At 42.5% G+C, this 15161-nt stretch overlaps 1 protein-coding gene across 1 annotated transcript; it reads left to right on the top strand.

The window, feature by feature from the left end:
- The first annotated feature begins 246 nt into the window (after positions 1 to 246).
- THOC7 (THO complex subunit 7) lies at positions 247 to 9174 on the top strand. Its single transcript, XM_086755387.1, has 8 exons — positions 247 to 379; positions 857 to 974; positions 1764 to 1891; positions 2244 to 2330; positions 3790 to 3847; positions 7318 to 7384; positions 7509 to 7578; positions 8792 to 9174. Exons 1-8 carry the CDS (start codon positions 361 to 363, stop codon positions 8857 to 8859), a joined length of 615 nt encoding a protein of 204 aa, XP_086611513.1. The 5' UTR covers positions 247 to 360; the 3' UTR covers positions 8860 to 9174.
- The last annotated feature ends 5987 nt before the right edge of the window (positions 9175 to 15161 follow it).

Below are 15161 nucleotides of genomic sequence, written 5' to 3'. Positions count from 1 at the left end.
AGCATGTGCCGGGGGCATGGCGGGGCGGCCCGGGCGGGGGGCGGCGGGGCCGGGGGCGCGGTGGCGGGGGCGGGGAGGTGGAGCCTGGCTGCGGGCGCCGGGGACCGCCGCTTCCCTCCCCCGTCGGCCCCTCACCTGGCGGGGCCGCCCCTCGCCAGGGGGCCGGTTCCACGCGGGGCGCAGGCTTCGCCCGCCGGCCCTCCCCGCCGCAGCCGCCGCCGGGCCCCGCGTCCGCCGCCAGCCGGCTCAGGCCCCAGCCGCCGCCTCCCCCTCCATGGCCGCCGCTCTCGCCGGCTGCATTGTGGGAAGCTGACCTCACTCGCTGCTGCCGCCGCCCCGCCGGCTCCGGCACTCGCCGCCATGGGGGCCGTGACCGACGGTGAGACCTCCCTCCCTCCTTCCTCCCTCCCTCCCCTCCCCGCGCCCCGACCCCTGCCCGGCCCGCTCCGCTCGGCTCCCTTCGGCGCCGGGCCCGCCTCGCCTCCCGCGGCCCTGCCCGCCGCACGGCCCCGGCCGCCCTCCGGGGAAGAGCTCCCCGCGCCTGGGCCTCAGGCCTAGCCCGATCCCCCGCCTCTCACCCCGCCGACGGGCCTCCATCCTGGCCCCGGCCTCGCAGCCCCGCTCCCGGGCCCTTCGTGCCGGGGCACGCCCGGGCCTTCGGTGCCTCCCGCCCCCAGGCCCCTCCGCCCGGGCCCCAGGGTCCCTCAGTCCCGCGCTGCGGCCCGGGGCCCCGGGACGCCGCCTGTTTAACAGATCCTCCCGGTTTAGCTCCCGGGAATCGTTCCCCGAAGGCCTGGGGTGAAACCCGCGCTCGGCTCTGGGGTGCGGCTGCCATTAAACAGGAGTTTTTCCGCAGATGAAGTGATCCGCAAGCGACTTCTGATCGATGGCGATGGTGCTGGTGACGACAGGCGGATCAATTTGTTGGTGAAGAGTTTCATTAAGTGGTGTAATTCCGGATCTCAAGAGGAAGGGTATTTGTTTTCTCTTTTGTTTTGTTTTTTTTTGTCTTGGAACTTGCATTTCAGTGAAATAACTGGGCTTGATCCATTTTGAAAAGATCCGTGTTAAAATGTATACATCTGCTTTCTGTTTGGCTCTGTGGCGTTTCCAGTACAAACACCGAGTGCTGTGGTAGGAGATGAGGACTAGAGATGGGCCAGAAATTACAGAAGGCTGCAAGCTGTATCATGAAATCTGCCAGCGCCGTTCAGATGCCCTCAGGATTGTCATGCCTCTGCGCGATCCGTCCAGGAGTCCGCTATTATGACAGGATCATGACCCGAATATTTTAGTTGGCAGTTCTGTGCATGTTCTGTTAGGGAAGGGTAGTACTGCTGGTACTTCTGCTGCTGTGGTTCTCTTTTAAAAAAAAAAAAAAAACTACAACAAAAAACAGGATAAAGTAGTAAGAGATGAGTGACAACGTGGTATTCTGCTGGGGGGTCTGTGCTAGTACTGGATATAAATTCCGGGAGAACACGATATAATGATTGTGTGTACAGAGAAGCACTGTTTATAAGCCCTGGATCAATCTGCCCATTGCTTTAATACTTTACACCTGTAAAGACATGATGGAGGAATTAATGGGTGCAATGTTTCTAACTGGACGTTCAAAAAATGATATGTTGAATCTTTGAAATATATTATTTATTTAATAATTGCTGTTTAACTGTTCCTTACACTACATGAGGCTTTGTTTTCTTGTTTTGTAAAGGTAGGGAGTATTTTTATGCTGCTTAGGAATATCTTGTCTGTTTCAGTTACAGCCAGTACCAACGAATGCTGAGTACTTTATCACAGTGTGAATTTTCGATGGGAAAGACTCTTCTCGTGTATGATATGAACCTGAGAGAAATGGAGAATTATGAAAAAATCTATAAGGATATAGGTAAAGATGAGAAAATATTACTGGTTTCTGTTTGACAATTTCTCTTTTGTGAATACACTTGAGACAGTTCTGGTGAATGTAATATAGACATATGATGAGTGGTTTGTTGGTTTGGTTTTGGTTTTTTTGTTAATAGATAGCACTCATACATATACTGTAAGCATCTTACCAGTATATAAAATACACACAAATAGAAGCTTTTTTAACCTGTTGAAGCGTATGTAGTTTTGAAGCTGATGGAGCTCGCAGGCCACCATGTTGCACACTGCTTTCTGCTTTTTTTACTCAACAGAACGGGTTGTTTACATGTATGTTTCATTTCAATAGAACTCTGTTCTTTTTTTTTTTAAAGAGAGTAGTATAGCTGCAGCACATGAGAAGATTTCTGAATGCAAAAAACAAATCCTGCAAGCAAAAAGGATTCGAAAAAATCGCCAAGGTAAGGAGCAGTATCTGTATTTACACTGGTCAGTTTCAGTACTTTATATTTTAAAATACATTCTGTCAGAAGATACATTCAAAATTTTTGAAAGTGCAAGGGAATAGATACTGGCATCATGAATACTGTATATTGTGTGGTGGGTTCCACACTCACTTCTGAAAGTTTGTTGGTGGATGAGGCAGGCGAGATTCAACAAGTAAATCTCAATGGCATGCAGCATCAGGAGCACCTAAAACAGTAGTTCAGAGAGATGTTTGCAGGCCAAAGAAAAATCCCAAAAGCACCCCGTCACAATTTAGGTGACTTAAGAAGAACTAAACCACATTATTAACAGTGAGACAAGAGTTCAGTAGACTTACACCTAGCACTGAAGATCGTGCAAGGGTATTCCTTCAGCTCTTAAGGGAAGATAATGGCTGGCATACACAGGGACAGTGATGCCAGTTAACGCCCAACAACTCTGTATGTATCTTTACTGAATACCTGTTAGGAGAGGTGTGTTTTTCCCCTACTCTTAAAAGTATGTGTGGATGATTTTAATTGAAACTTAAAACATTTTCCTTTCATACTGTCTTACGAAAAGATTAGCAATCAAGGAGAAGCAAGAATTTGTTTTTTCTTGAAAAACAAAATGCAAAAGAAAAGTGTTTAAAACCTCTCACCTGTTACACTTTAAAATACAACTGTTTGATCAGTTTTGTGGATAATTTTAGACTCAGCTGGAAATTAGAAGAACCTTAACCAGTAGGTCTTCTTACATCTCCACAAACATAGGTCTGAAGTGTTTGGTTTTTTGACATGTTACGTCCACCCTGCAGCACCAGTTTTTCCATATGAATGAGGCAGTTGGCATATGGACAGTTTTAATGTCAGAAAATGGCTGTATTGGTTACCTATACTACCATAATGTTCTTCTTAATGTGTAATACAGTTTTGGTTTTTTTTAAATCCCATTGTTTCTTGTGCTGCATTTTGTACTTTTTTTTCTAAAAATCTTAAATGTTTATGTGTAACATCTTGTCAGCACCATTTTCTGTATCTATATATTAGATTCTGTCTAAAATCAATGCTTATGAATTGATCAAAAGACCAAGTGTGCAGCAATGCAAAGCTATCTGAAGGTTGTGTTTTCTGGCCTCATCCTTTACGGATCACTATCACTATGTAAGTTTGAGTAGATAATGGCCTGCAATCGTATCTGAAATTTATTTTAAATCTTCTTATGTAATTATCTACTTTGAAATGTTATAGCGTGGTATAAATTATATACATTTGAATATACATATATTTGCAGGTACTTTTTTGTATACATAGGGTGTTATGTACAAATTTGAAAAATGCTAAAATGTTTTTTCAAGAAGCAGAAAGAATCTATATCATTCTATGGTACCTGATTTTTGGTTCTTGAATCTATCCTTTCAGAATTATTTAGACTAACTATTTAAATTTCTTTCAGAATATGATGCATTGGCAAAAGTCATACAACACCATCCAGACAGACATGAAACACTGAAGTAAGTCTGAGATTACATTACATTATAATAAGCCAGTAAGCCAGAAGTCACCAGATTTGACCTTTCCTTGGTTTCAGTTTGACATTTCCTCACTTCTATGTAATTTCTTTTGACACAGGAAAAACTTGGGTTTTGTTTTAAAATTGTGTCCTTATCAGCTTTCTTTAATTAATCTCCACCTGTATAGGTTCTGAAGCATTGCTAATTGTTTTATATTTGAAGTTTTTCCATTGTTAAGATGAAAAAGTGAACTGCGATGTAAATGCACATCTAATGTCAGTTTACCTAGGATGACTTGCTCAGGAAAGAGAGGGGAAGTGCTGTAAAGTGTGCCAGCAAGGGATTCAGTAGTCATGCAAAATACATACCTCACAAACAAATAAGGTGGAATGAGAGAAAGCAGGAGAGAAAGCTCTTACATCTTATTTTTTAATGTTTTCCTTGTAGTAGTTTTTCCTGCGTGCCCGGTTATAAATTACTACGTTGTGTACCACAATATAACCTGCCCTGGCATGCAGGTTAGACCTACCTGTTGTCCAACTTGTCTGGCATATAACTTACAGCATTGCTTGTGTCATTGCTGGATTTGGATCGCTATCTGTGCTCTTGGGTCATTTTGGGCAGTTGTGGGATGTAATCTTTTTAACTTTATCAAGACACAGAAACATTCCAAGACTCACTGCATCTGTAAGTTTGTTCTTCTTAACCTAAATAAAGATGTAGCATGGAGTTACTGTTCTCATTTAAGCACAGCTTGCACCTACCCTGTTGCCCACTTTCAGTGAAATTGCAAAGGGAGGCTGTCTTTTCACATTCCATGGCCTTTCATAGCAAAAGGAAGACTTTTTTTTAATTATGTTGTTTTTCTGTGGCTTGATTTCATTACCATAACTTTGATTATTACGGACAATTCTCATGAGGCTTGACTACTTCTTACTTCATTAGTCAGCATGCGCCATTTATCAAGTGAGTCTTCATAATAAAGAATTCCCAAAAGTGAATTTTATTGGATTAGTTATTAAGAATTGAGTAAGAATGGAAACAACTAAGTGATAATACTTTTTTCTTAGAGGATGCCAGGTTGTTTAGGTTTGGAGGGGTTGTTCTAATTTTGATTAACATATCCAAGCCTAAGTTTCTGGAGCAAAGCTAGAAATGGTGGTAAGTTACAGCTAGTAAGTTTGGCATTTTGTCTTTTCTTAAATTTAATTTTGTCATCTCTTTTGAAGAGTATATTACGGTTAGAAATACCAGTGTGTTCATCCACTGGAAGAATGACTACAGCGTGTGCCCTTTTGTCCTTAGTCCTTCGGATCTGTAGTCAAAGACGCAGACTTGAACTATAGCAGAGTATGATCCCCATCTTACAGATGGGCAAGTAGGGCATTGTAACAGAATAGAACATTTTTAAAGGGAGCTTGGTTCATATGTATTTTATCTTTAACTGACCTCTCCAAGTGAATAGAATTTAAGTACAGGAACTAGATGAAGTTTTCATCCAATGTTTTAATTACAAGGCTTCCTTTCTCTCCAATTTGAAGAAGGCATACAGAAAATCATACTGTGAATCAAGAAGGACCACTCTTAAATCAGAACGGAGAAAGCCTCACTAACACTGTTATGGTTTTCATGGAACTCAATCTCTAGAAACACTTGAGAAAACTTATTGTGAAGAGAAATGTCATGGTTTATTGCGAGAGTTACATTTATAGCTTTTGCAGGTCATGTGGCACAATAGAACAAAGTTCAGAAAAATACTTTATGCTTTTAAGGGACTGTTTCTTGGAACAACTAGTCATACAGCACAAAAGAAGAGAAGGTACTATCAGCTTAGTCAGAAGTAATGCACAGGAGCCAATTCAGGAAGCGACAGGAGCTGAACTACTGAATGGCAGTGCCCACAGTGTAATTGGGTTCAGCATCAGAAGAGCTGCTAAGAGGACCAAGAAATGACACTCAGTCTTAGAAAAGGAGATACAAAAATGAGAAGGCTAGGCAAAAATTCTGTGAAGCAGAAAGTAAAAAAAGTAAAATTCCAGATGTATCTTGGACATTGTTAGAAAAAAATTGCACATCTTCTCACAGTCTGCTTATACCTGATGGCACAGTGTAAACAGCAAGGTTTAGTCAAATAGTAGTCTTTCAGAAACTAGAAACCAAATACTAGCAGAATCACTGTATAAGCCTATAAGCTGTCAGCCTGTTTCCATTATAGGAAAGGGATAATATCACACCCAACCCTCTTTTCATGCATTCCCTCAAGGTACCAAGCATACTGGCTCAAAAAAAGGCAACACTCAGGTAGCACTAAACCTGACCTTTTTCCCTGCCATCGTGAGTTACGTAGGACTGGAGGCCTTTTTGTGGTTCCCTGCCCAGATGAGTTGCAGCAGCTGTCAGTGCTTCTGAAAAAAGATTTTTTTATTCCCTCACTGACCCCTATATGGCTCTGCCTGATAATTAATCAGAGATGGTCAGTCTCAGTCCACTTCACCTTTAAAGAAACAGATGGTTCTCATTACATGGAGCATAAATTATGGTAGGCTTTAGAGGAAAAGTAGAAGGGACAAACTGGAGGTTTGAGTGTAAGAGTGGATGCTCCATCCTCATTTGAAAACTAATATACTTTATGGTACCTGTTACTCTTCGCCTACCTCAAAAAGGATTGTGGTGGGGCAGGTGAGAACAGAAAACAATCAAATGCTTGCAGAAAGATACAAAAGAAGTGTTGAAAGATGATGTATTTCAAAAGGATAATAATGAAGATTATAGATGTTGCATGTTTCCTTTACCTCTGAATGCCAGAGGCAATCAATTAAAACTGGCTTTTGAGAAGGAAATGAGTATTTATATGGATCAGTGTTAAATTCTGTGTGCTGAGGCATAACCTGTATCACGTAGTTTCATCAAAAACATGGATTATTCTACATGTGTCTGTTGTAAGTCTGCATGTTATCCAGTACTCTGGTCAGGCAAATGTCAGAGAGAAGGTACTTGACTGTGTGTTTGGTCAACTGTTGTGTCTGGGGATTGTGTTTGTGTGTTGGGTGTGTAGGTTTATCAAATACATTCTCCATGCTGATGCTCTGTTTTTATTTAATCTACTCATGTCAACTTAAAGAAATTTGTGAACTAGTGAAGCCTATGAAAATGCTGTGGGTGTTTAATGTAACTCACTTCTTTAACTTTCGTTGTATGGTCAAGTGTTTGTGGCAGGACCAAATTGTTCCAGTCCAAATGCCCAGTGTACAACTGTATTCAAGCTTGGAGGCCTTGTTTTCTGCAAAAGTCCTGAAATGACAAGTTTATGACATAATAGGTTGACATTTATATTTCTATGTAATTTCATTTGTTATGCTTTGTTTACCTAAGCTGTTTATTTCATGGTTCTTTTTCCTCCACTTAGTTCACATCTATTTTTCAAGAATTTTACAGAACTTTTTAAAAACACTGTAACAATTTCTTTTCAGGCAGCTAGAAGCTTTGGGAAAAGAACTGCAACATCTTTCTCACATTAAAGAAAATGTTGAAGATAAGGTAGATTTTTCATAGAGGTTGTTAAATAATTATTTATTAGGAACATAATTAATGGACAATCTGCTATGGATTGTTTGGCTGTATGTGCTCTCTATTTCCTAAAATACGTATTTTATCGTTCTAGTTGGAGTTGAGAAGAAAGCAGTTTCATGTTCTCCTGAGCACCATCCATGAACTTCAGCAAACCCTGGAAAGTAAGTGGTGTTCCTAGGTGTATATACATAGATAACTGGGTTGGGTTTCAGCGGATCAAAAGGAATCACAGCTTCCAGCAGTGGGCTACCTATATGCGATTGAGGTTGGTGACCTCTTGCATCGGCAGCATTTTTTTTTCCCAGTAGTAGTCCAGAGCCTGAGACTCCTCAGAATTTTGTTTCTTCTACAAGCTAGCCACTATATAATAATCTGACTAGCTTCAGATTATTCTGTAGGCACCAGACTTCTTTAAAATGTGGGGATGGCAACTAGCAATTTCAGTTTGTTTGGTTGGTTGTTTTTTTTTAACAGAAAAAGTATTTCCTACAGAGAAATATTATTGTGCATAGTTTCTGAACTTACTTGTATCATCCTTGTTTCAGTAGTTTAGAACATGTCACTGCCATGATGGTATCATTTGAGGCTTTACTAAAAAGAAACTGGAATACAGGAAAGCTGAATTACTTACGTACTCAGACAGTGAGTCTGTAATAGAGCAGGGACTAAAACTGTCATACACAAGAGCTAAATTCTGGAATTCAGTCATACAAATATTAAATATTTTCAAATCGGCACTTACTTTTCATGCTGTAATATGGATGATATTGTTTTACATATTACTGCTGGATTTCTGCCATGTCTTTCCAAGGCAGAGTAATTGGTATAGCCTTTGAGCATGACCTGATTAACATACAGAGATGGCTGTAAGAGCAGACTTTCATTCTCTAAGGCCATCTAGATCTTCTTAAGCAGAATGAACTGTTAATCCTAGGTGAGGCTTAGCAGAAGGTTATTGTGTGGTACTAACACTTGCTTAAGTATTAGTCTCCAAAATACGTTTTCACATGAATGTATAGATTGCCTTCCAACTTGTAGAATTTTGCGAAGGAAGTAACATTTTGGAAGACACAGCTTCAGTGTGAAATCAACCATTAATGGCAAAGAGGAGGCATATAATTTGAAGTAATCCAGTATTGTTTGCTTGAATTGATGCTATGTTTGCTGTAATAGGTGTTACAGATAACGGTCTTAAAAACTTTGAAGGAATTTTTCGTTGTTGTTTTAACATAGCATTTTGTAAAATGAGATATAACTACATATAACTACACATTTAAGACCATCAACGTAAAATATTTCAATGGGACACAGCTCTGCAATATAGCCTGTAAATATAGCCAAGCATGTTTGACTAACAGTAATATTGAATTTTAGATGATGAAAAGCTTTCAGAAGCTGAAGAATCTCAAGAAACTCAGATGGAAACAGAGGCGAAGCAGTAGATGTTATATGAAGACTGACAGTACTATTGAAGAATGTCCAAGTGTCTTCACTTTGTGTTGAAACCAACAAGAGAGACAGAGCCAAAAAATAGTTTTCTACTGTTTCTGTGAATTTTTTTATAAAAATACTTGTTTTGTGTATGCTTCAGGGGAAAACAGTTACAGATCTGTGCAGACAGGCACTTTGTGTTAATCCACAAACTTTGTAATTTGTGACAAGAAATGTATTTTGTTTTACAAAGGGTGAAGCTTCTACACAGTACTTGTGAACTAAGATGTTTCCAAAACATTGTCAATAAAAAGTGTTTACAAAGAGTTTCCTCTTTTTAGTAGGCATTGAGCCTGATAATAAGGGATCCTTTCCTTACTTGACATTAGACTGAGGGCAGTGTATCTGTGCATGAGTCCCAGCTTCCATACTGGTCCAGATGGGATCTAAAACTGAACTAAGTGAGATCTTAATTTTTCAGAGTAGCTGCCATTTTAGAACTTGATGTGTGACTAGACTAGAATTTTCTAGTTTCATATAAAACAAATTACTTCTATAGAACTAAGCTTGTCAAGGGGTATAAACCAACAAAAATCATACTGCGCTAGCTTTATTTTTTTCCTTAAGATGATGCAAAAAACTGCAGTGACCTGAGCCTCACGATGCTCTGTTCTGTGCAACCACATCAAAAGTCACATTTTGAAATGACACATATAAAACCGCAATGTAAAAGCTTTGTTCTTGTAGAACAGGAATCTGATCCTGATACCGTTTGTAGTCTGTGGCTGGATTTCATTTGTCAATTGACTATTACGAAATACATCATAGTTCTTGAAACAGATGGTGGAACCCTTCCTTTCTCATGATGACAGACCAAAGCAATAGAGTGGCAGTCATGATGTTAAAGACTCTCAGATACTTTTATTATTCATAGAGAGGGTGGAATCTATCCACCTGGATCATCCTGCAGTCTGAGCAGTCTGTTGGGAGGTGGGAAATACAAGTTTCAACCTTCCCAACGAGAGAAGAGAATGGAGTATGCTCTAAGCCTTTGTAAGGCAGGGAGGAAGGAACAAGGAGCACTAGTAGGTCATGTCACTACCTGTTAGCCATGTTCTAAACCACCTGTTAAATCAAACTTGCCAGTGGTTTGGGTAAAGGAACACATTTTGTATCTCACTCACACTGAGGCATAAGCGTACATGATTGAAGTAAAATAATGATGTTACAGAACCTCCTCCTTAAACTAGGTGATAGCTGAGGGAGATTTCCAGGGTTGCGACTTTGGGCTTTTATAGCCTAAATATCGTATAATTCCCCGCTCTCAGTGGCTGTGGATCTGTGCGTTGGGCTGAACAGACATATCTGAGCTTGTTTTGCTCGCATTCCAAGTTTGCTAAAGGCAAGCCAGCTGAACAAGAAGTCATACAACTTCAGTAGCGCAGTGCAGCCCTGGACTAACAAGCTGTCAAAAGTCTTCTAGTTCACAGCTGGTCAACTCAGAACAGAGGGGAAGCTTGGCTTTGCCTGATAAAGCCTGTGTAGACATGCAGTGCTGCTCATGCACTTAAAATTCTGCAGATAGAGGTGGGGAGTGGTAAGCAAACAAAAGTGATTTAATATGAAAAATACAGTCCAGAAGTATTTACTGGTTTGTGTTTTTTCCCCTCCTAACAACAGTTAATAGTAAAATATTTTGTAAAGGCAGCAATACTATTGCCAAACCAGGGAGAAGTCACTTCCATGAATGTATGATTTATGAAGATCATAAATGACAAAGTTGCAAGACACTTTTAAAGTATATTAACTTTTTTTTGTTGTTGTTAAAAGGCCCTCCATGAGCTACCTGGATTGTATTTTGGTGCAGAAGTGGATGGCATTTACCAGCTAAAAATGTGACAGCATTGTTACGAAAACCTCAATTTTTTCCATTTTCTGTTTTACCCAGAACTTTGGGATTTTACTTGGATCACTCAAATATCTCAGAACTTGCACTGCTCCATATGAAACCTGACCAGAAACATGCTAGTGCATGTGTCTGTCCCTCTGGTAAGGAACACAAATGCTGAAACAAAGCTTGTACAGAAGAGAAGCAATACAAACGTGTGGCAAGGTAAGGAGTATATGCTAGTTTCAATTACAGTGATGCAATCTTGAAAAGCAATTACTTTAGAAAACCAAGTTGCCCTAGCACAGTGTGGCAGCAAGAGGGTGATGTCACCATACTGCCTTGGAGAGCAACAAAAATACCCACGTGGCATTCATTAATTGCAAATGCAGCCTCAGTGGGTCATCTGAAATCTTTGCTCCTATTTCTTTCAGTATTTATACCTCTAACCTCCTGAATATTAGATCTTTACCAAAAGAGCAACAAAACCAAATGAAATTCTAGTACCTGGCAACATTTAACCTGCTCTGGTATCAAGCCCCAAGCTCCAGGTTCAAAGCTACTATGCATAGGTTGACAATAGATTTCTGCATCTCCTTTATTCTTCTGTTGAAGTTTTCTTTGTGTCATATTTCCGAGGCACAGACGACAGATGCTGTTTCATCCTTGCCTGGAAAGCTGTCCTGTTACGATGCTGCTTACCTGCACTGACTCTAAATGTACACGTATAAAAATCTGCACATATATAAACTCAGGATCTCAACAACCACGTTATTTAAATAAGAAATCTTTCCTGTTCTTAGGATTTGCCTGGTCCCTATCTGAGCTGAAAGACTATCACGTGCCTAAATGGTCCATCTTCATGCCATTGCCATGTGGATGCAAAAATACAAGCAAAAGAGATGCTGAAGTGATAAGCTGTCATTTTCTATGCCAGGACTTGTTCTTCTGTCTGCTCCAAACAAGAGAGCAGTAGAGGGAGAGTGGAACATCAGACAGAATTGGTAAAATGGGCAGAGTCTTTTAAGAGAAATTTAGCAAGCTCCACGGAAGGATGGAGGAAGGAGGAGAAAGAAGGTCACAGTGACACGCTGCCAAATGATGGATCTCTCTGAAACCATGGTAATTTGAAGATAGCTGCTCCCAGCAAAGAAAATTGAAAAAAAATATATATATCCCAACGATTTAAGACGGGAATTATAAATTATTTCAGATACTTGTCATATAAGTTTTCCAGTTGTCACAGCTGACTTGTACCATCCTTTCCCCTACTTTTCTCAGACCTCAGAAAGTTCTCAATTTCTGTAAGCTCAAAAAAAAATAAAATTCAGAAATACAGGCAAGTGCTGTTAGTTTTGCTCTGGGAACCTGTGTGACTTCTATTTTCTAGAATATGTGCATTAGGGAAATACTATACTAGTGCATACATCACTTAAAATATATATACACTACAGACCCCAGGGAAAGCAAGTTAGCAACAGAAAAGCGCTCTGCCTTTCATTCTTCATCCTGGTTGTTAAATCTGTTCTTGGGCTACCTCAGCCTTCATGTCCCAGGTCTGTTTTAACAAACGTTATCACCTGCGTTGCAGAAGTCCCTAGAAGCCCCGGTCGTAGCCCAGAGCCGGTTGTGCTGGGCAGTTGCTGCTGGTGTTGCTGCCTGAATGGCAGGAGCTGGCGTTAACTGAGGAACCCGGGAGGAAGGAACTCTGCAGCTAACATGGTTTTCTGGATTTCAGCTTGTGTTCTGCGTAGCTTTTGTGTGGGTCGCCAAGACTGTCCAGCTCCCGGGAGCGAGGTGGGGCGCTGGCTTCCACCACCCAAGGGTTGGGCCCCGTGCGCTACTGTCAGCCCCGAAACTCACGCCCGACAGGATTCACCCCTGCACGGAGGGGCATCCACCGATGGGCGGCAGAGGCAGACGAGTTCGGGAATATTTGGGTTCCATCCCACTGGCGTGAAACTGATTCCGAATTTCCATCGGCACAGAACTAGCTGCAGGGACGCCACGCTCCCGCTTGCCTCACGCACCTCCCGTTCCCCGCTAACGCAGCGAGACCGGCGGGGCGGGGCTGACCGGCCGCGGGGCCGGCGGGTGCGCGGGGCGGCCGGCAGGGGGCGGCAGAGGCCGGCTCGGCGGCCGTGCGGGGCCGGGGGCGGGGCCGCGGCGCGGCCTTGGTGCGTGGGGCCGCCCCCCGCTTCGCCAGTCCGGTCTGAACGTTCAGTTGTTGGGGTTTTTTCTTTTTAAGGTTTCAATTTTCCCTGATCGGACAGCCCTACCGGTGTCTGGAGTGGTTAAAGACCACAGAAGGTTTTCTCTGCTCACCCCCCGGCCCCTGGTTTTCAGTGTCCCACCTGAACTACCCCGATCCTCAAAGCCTCTCCTAAATCACGGACCGGTACCAAACCCTCCGAGCTGCCTCTCCCACGCGAGTGCAGGACGAGCAGACCCTGACCGTGCCTGCAGCGGGGGCCAAGCCCCCTCAGGCGGCTCGATGCCTTCTGCCCTCCAGCACCCCGAGGCCAAGGCCAGCGCTGTTTCGGGATCACTCCATCCCGGGATGCTCTGAATTTGCAGCATCATGGCGAGAAACTTGGCAAAAGTTTGCTGAAAGCGTTACACTGCGTGAGAATTTCTAAAATAGACACAGCCCCAACGCAGGCATTTTTTAAAACTGCTCTCACATTAAAGAGAAATAAAACCCAGACCAACTAAACAGCCTTTTTTATGCTTTGCCACTTTGCTTGCGATGAAAAAGCCACCTTGAGAGAATTTAAAATGATGCTTTCTCTCCAAGGAGGAAAGGATCGTGCTCTTCTCAACAAAAAACTGTTTCATCATAAGTACCCGCTGGAAATAACTGTGTACGGCGTGTAACAAATAGGCCCCGCTAGCAGCCCTTTTGGAACAAAAAAACCCAAGAATTTAAGAGTTGGCAGGGCAAGCTGTCTGCAGCCACCTTTCCAATGACTCATATAAAGCATCACGACACTTAAACCTCCTTATATGCACCTAAGTGAAATTAATCTTCAAATTGAACTCGCTGCACCAAAATCCCCACGCATTAGTTCCTATTCCAAACAAAATATTTTCCCTAAAGCATTGTATGGTCGCTGAAAAAAACTCCCAAACAACTTTAAGCTTACCAGGCACAAGAGACAAGTTTAGACACAACACATGGAAACAACTACCACTGTTCAGAGCAGCTTCCCCCAGTTACTCAGGAAACTTCTACAATGTGGTAGAAATTCAAAAGGTGGAGATGTTTTGACTTTTTTGACAGAAAACTTGGAAAAAAAATATGTCTTGATTTCTTTCTTTTTCTTAATGCCTTGTTAGCATCAATATCTTTTGACTTACTCTGCACAGACTCGCAGAAAGACTTTGGATGAATTCTGCTTTGCTCTGTTATTGTGACCGTTGGAGACAGTAAGCATGGAGCACAGGGGCCACCACCCCTGCTTTCTGTGTCACTCGTGTCCCCGGTACCCAGCAAGGTGCAAAACCGCAGTGGAAACATCTCCTGTAACAGGAGAGTCCACTACCTGACCATACATCGGTGAATGCCTCAGTGCTGGGAGGCAGGTTATGCTGGAGCTCTTCCCCAGGCTGGCCGATACGAGCCGGTTATTTTTCAAAGCTTGTAGAGCTGTATGAGATCTCTGCCCTTCTGACATAGCAGTGTGACATTTTATTGCAGTGACTTGAGAAGTGATTGAAGGAAAACTGATGGACCCGATGATAGAAACCTTCCCTAGGAGACCTGTGCCTCAGTCAAATAAAATGTGAGCATCAAAACTATTTGCTGGTACGTAACAGCAGCATGATTCACTGAAAGGATGAGACAAGTTCTGCATCACAGGACTCATCCCGTCCGTTCCTCATACATAAAAGAAGGTTCTTCCCAGCACTCTCTGGCACATTGATGGAGAGAACAAAATCCCTCGGACCAACCTTTCCTGGCCCTGTAAAAGCCAACACAGCAAAGGGAAGATTTCTTCCTGTACATTGCGTGGGCTCTGGCAATGCCCGTGGGTCCTTTTACTCCTGTACACGGGGCAGAGGGTGGCAGTGAGGGGGAAGAGGAGCCAGACTGGCAGTGCTCCCCAGGACCTGCCTGGGCGTAAAGGCTGTGCTGAAGAGCTGGGGGAGCAGAGCGGCATGTTTGGGGTGGGTTTGCATTTGACTTTTCAGTATTACTCATTCAGGAGGATGCTGTAATAGATAGCAAATCCCTCTTTGAATAGACAGATTATATTTGTATTTAACTTGTGCTTAAGTTCTCTCCCTTGCTCCTCGTTACAGCATAACCCATCAAACCTGCCAGCTGTTTCACTAAGTACACCAAGTGATGACAAAGGACCTCAAGGCACACAAGGAAAAAATCTCCTCGCTCAAATACAGTAAATAACCAACATATTTACT

This window comes from Chlamydotis macqueenii, chromosome 10 (assembly GCF_036417535.1).
Source record: "Chlamydotis macqueenii isolate bChlMac1 chromosome 10, bChlMac1.mat, whole genome shotgun sequence".
Taxonomy (NCBI): Eukaryota; Metazoa; Chordata; class Aves; order Otidiformes; family Otididae; genus Chlamydotis; species Chlamydotis macqueenii.
The sequence above is the reverse complement of the archived record's forward strand: the minus strand, read 5'-3'. Positions and strand labels throughout refer to the sequence as shown.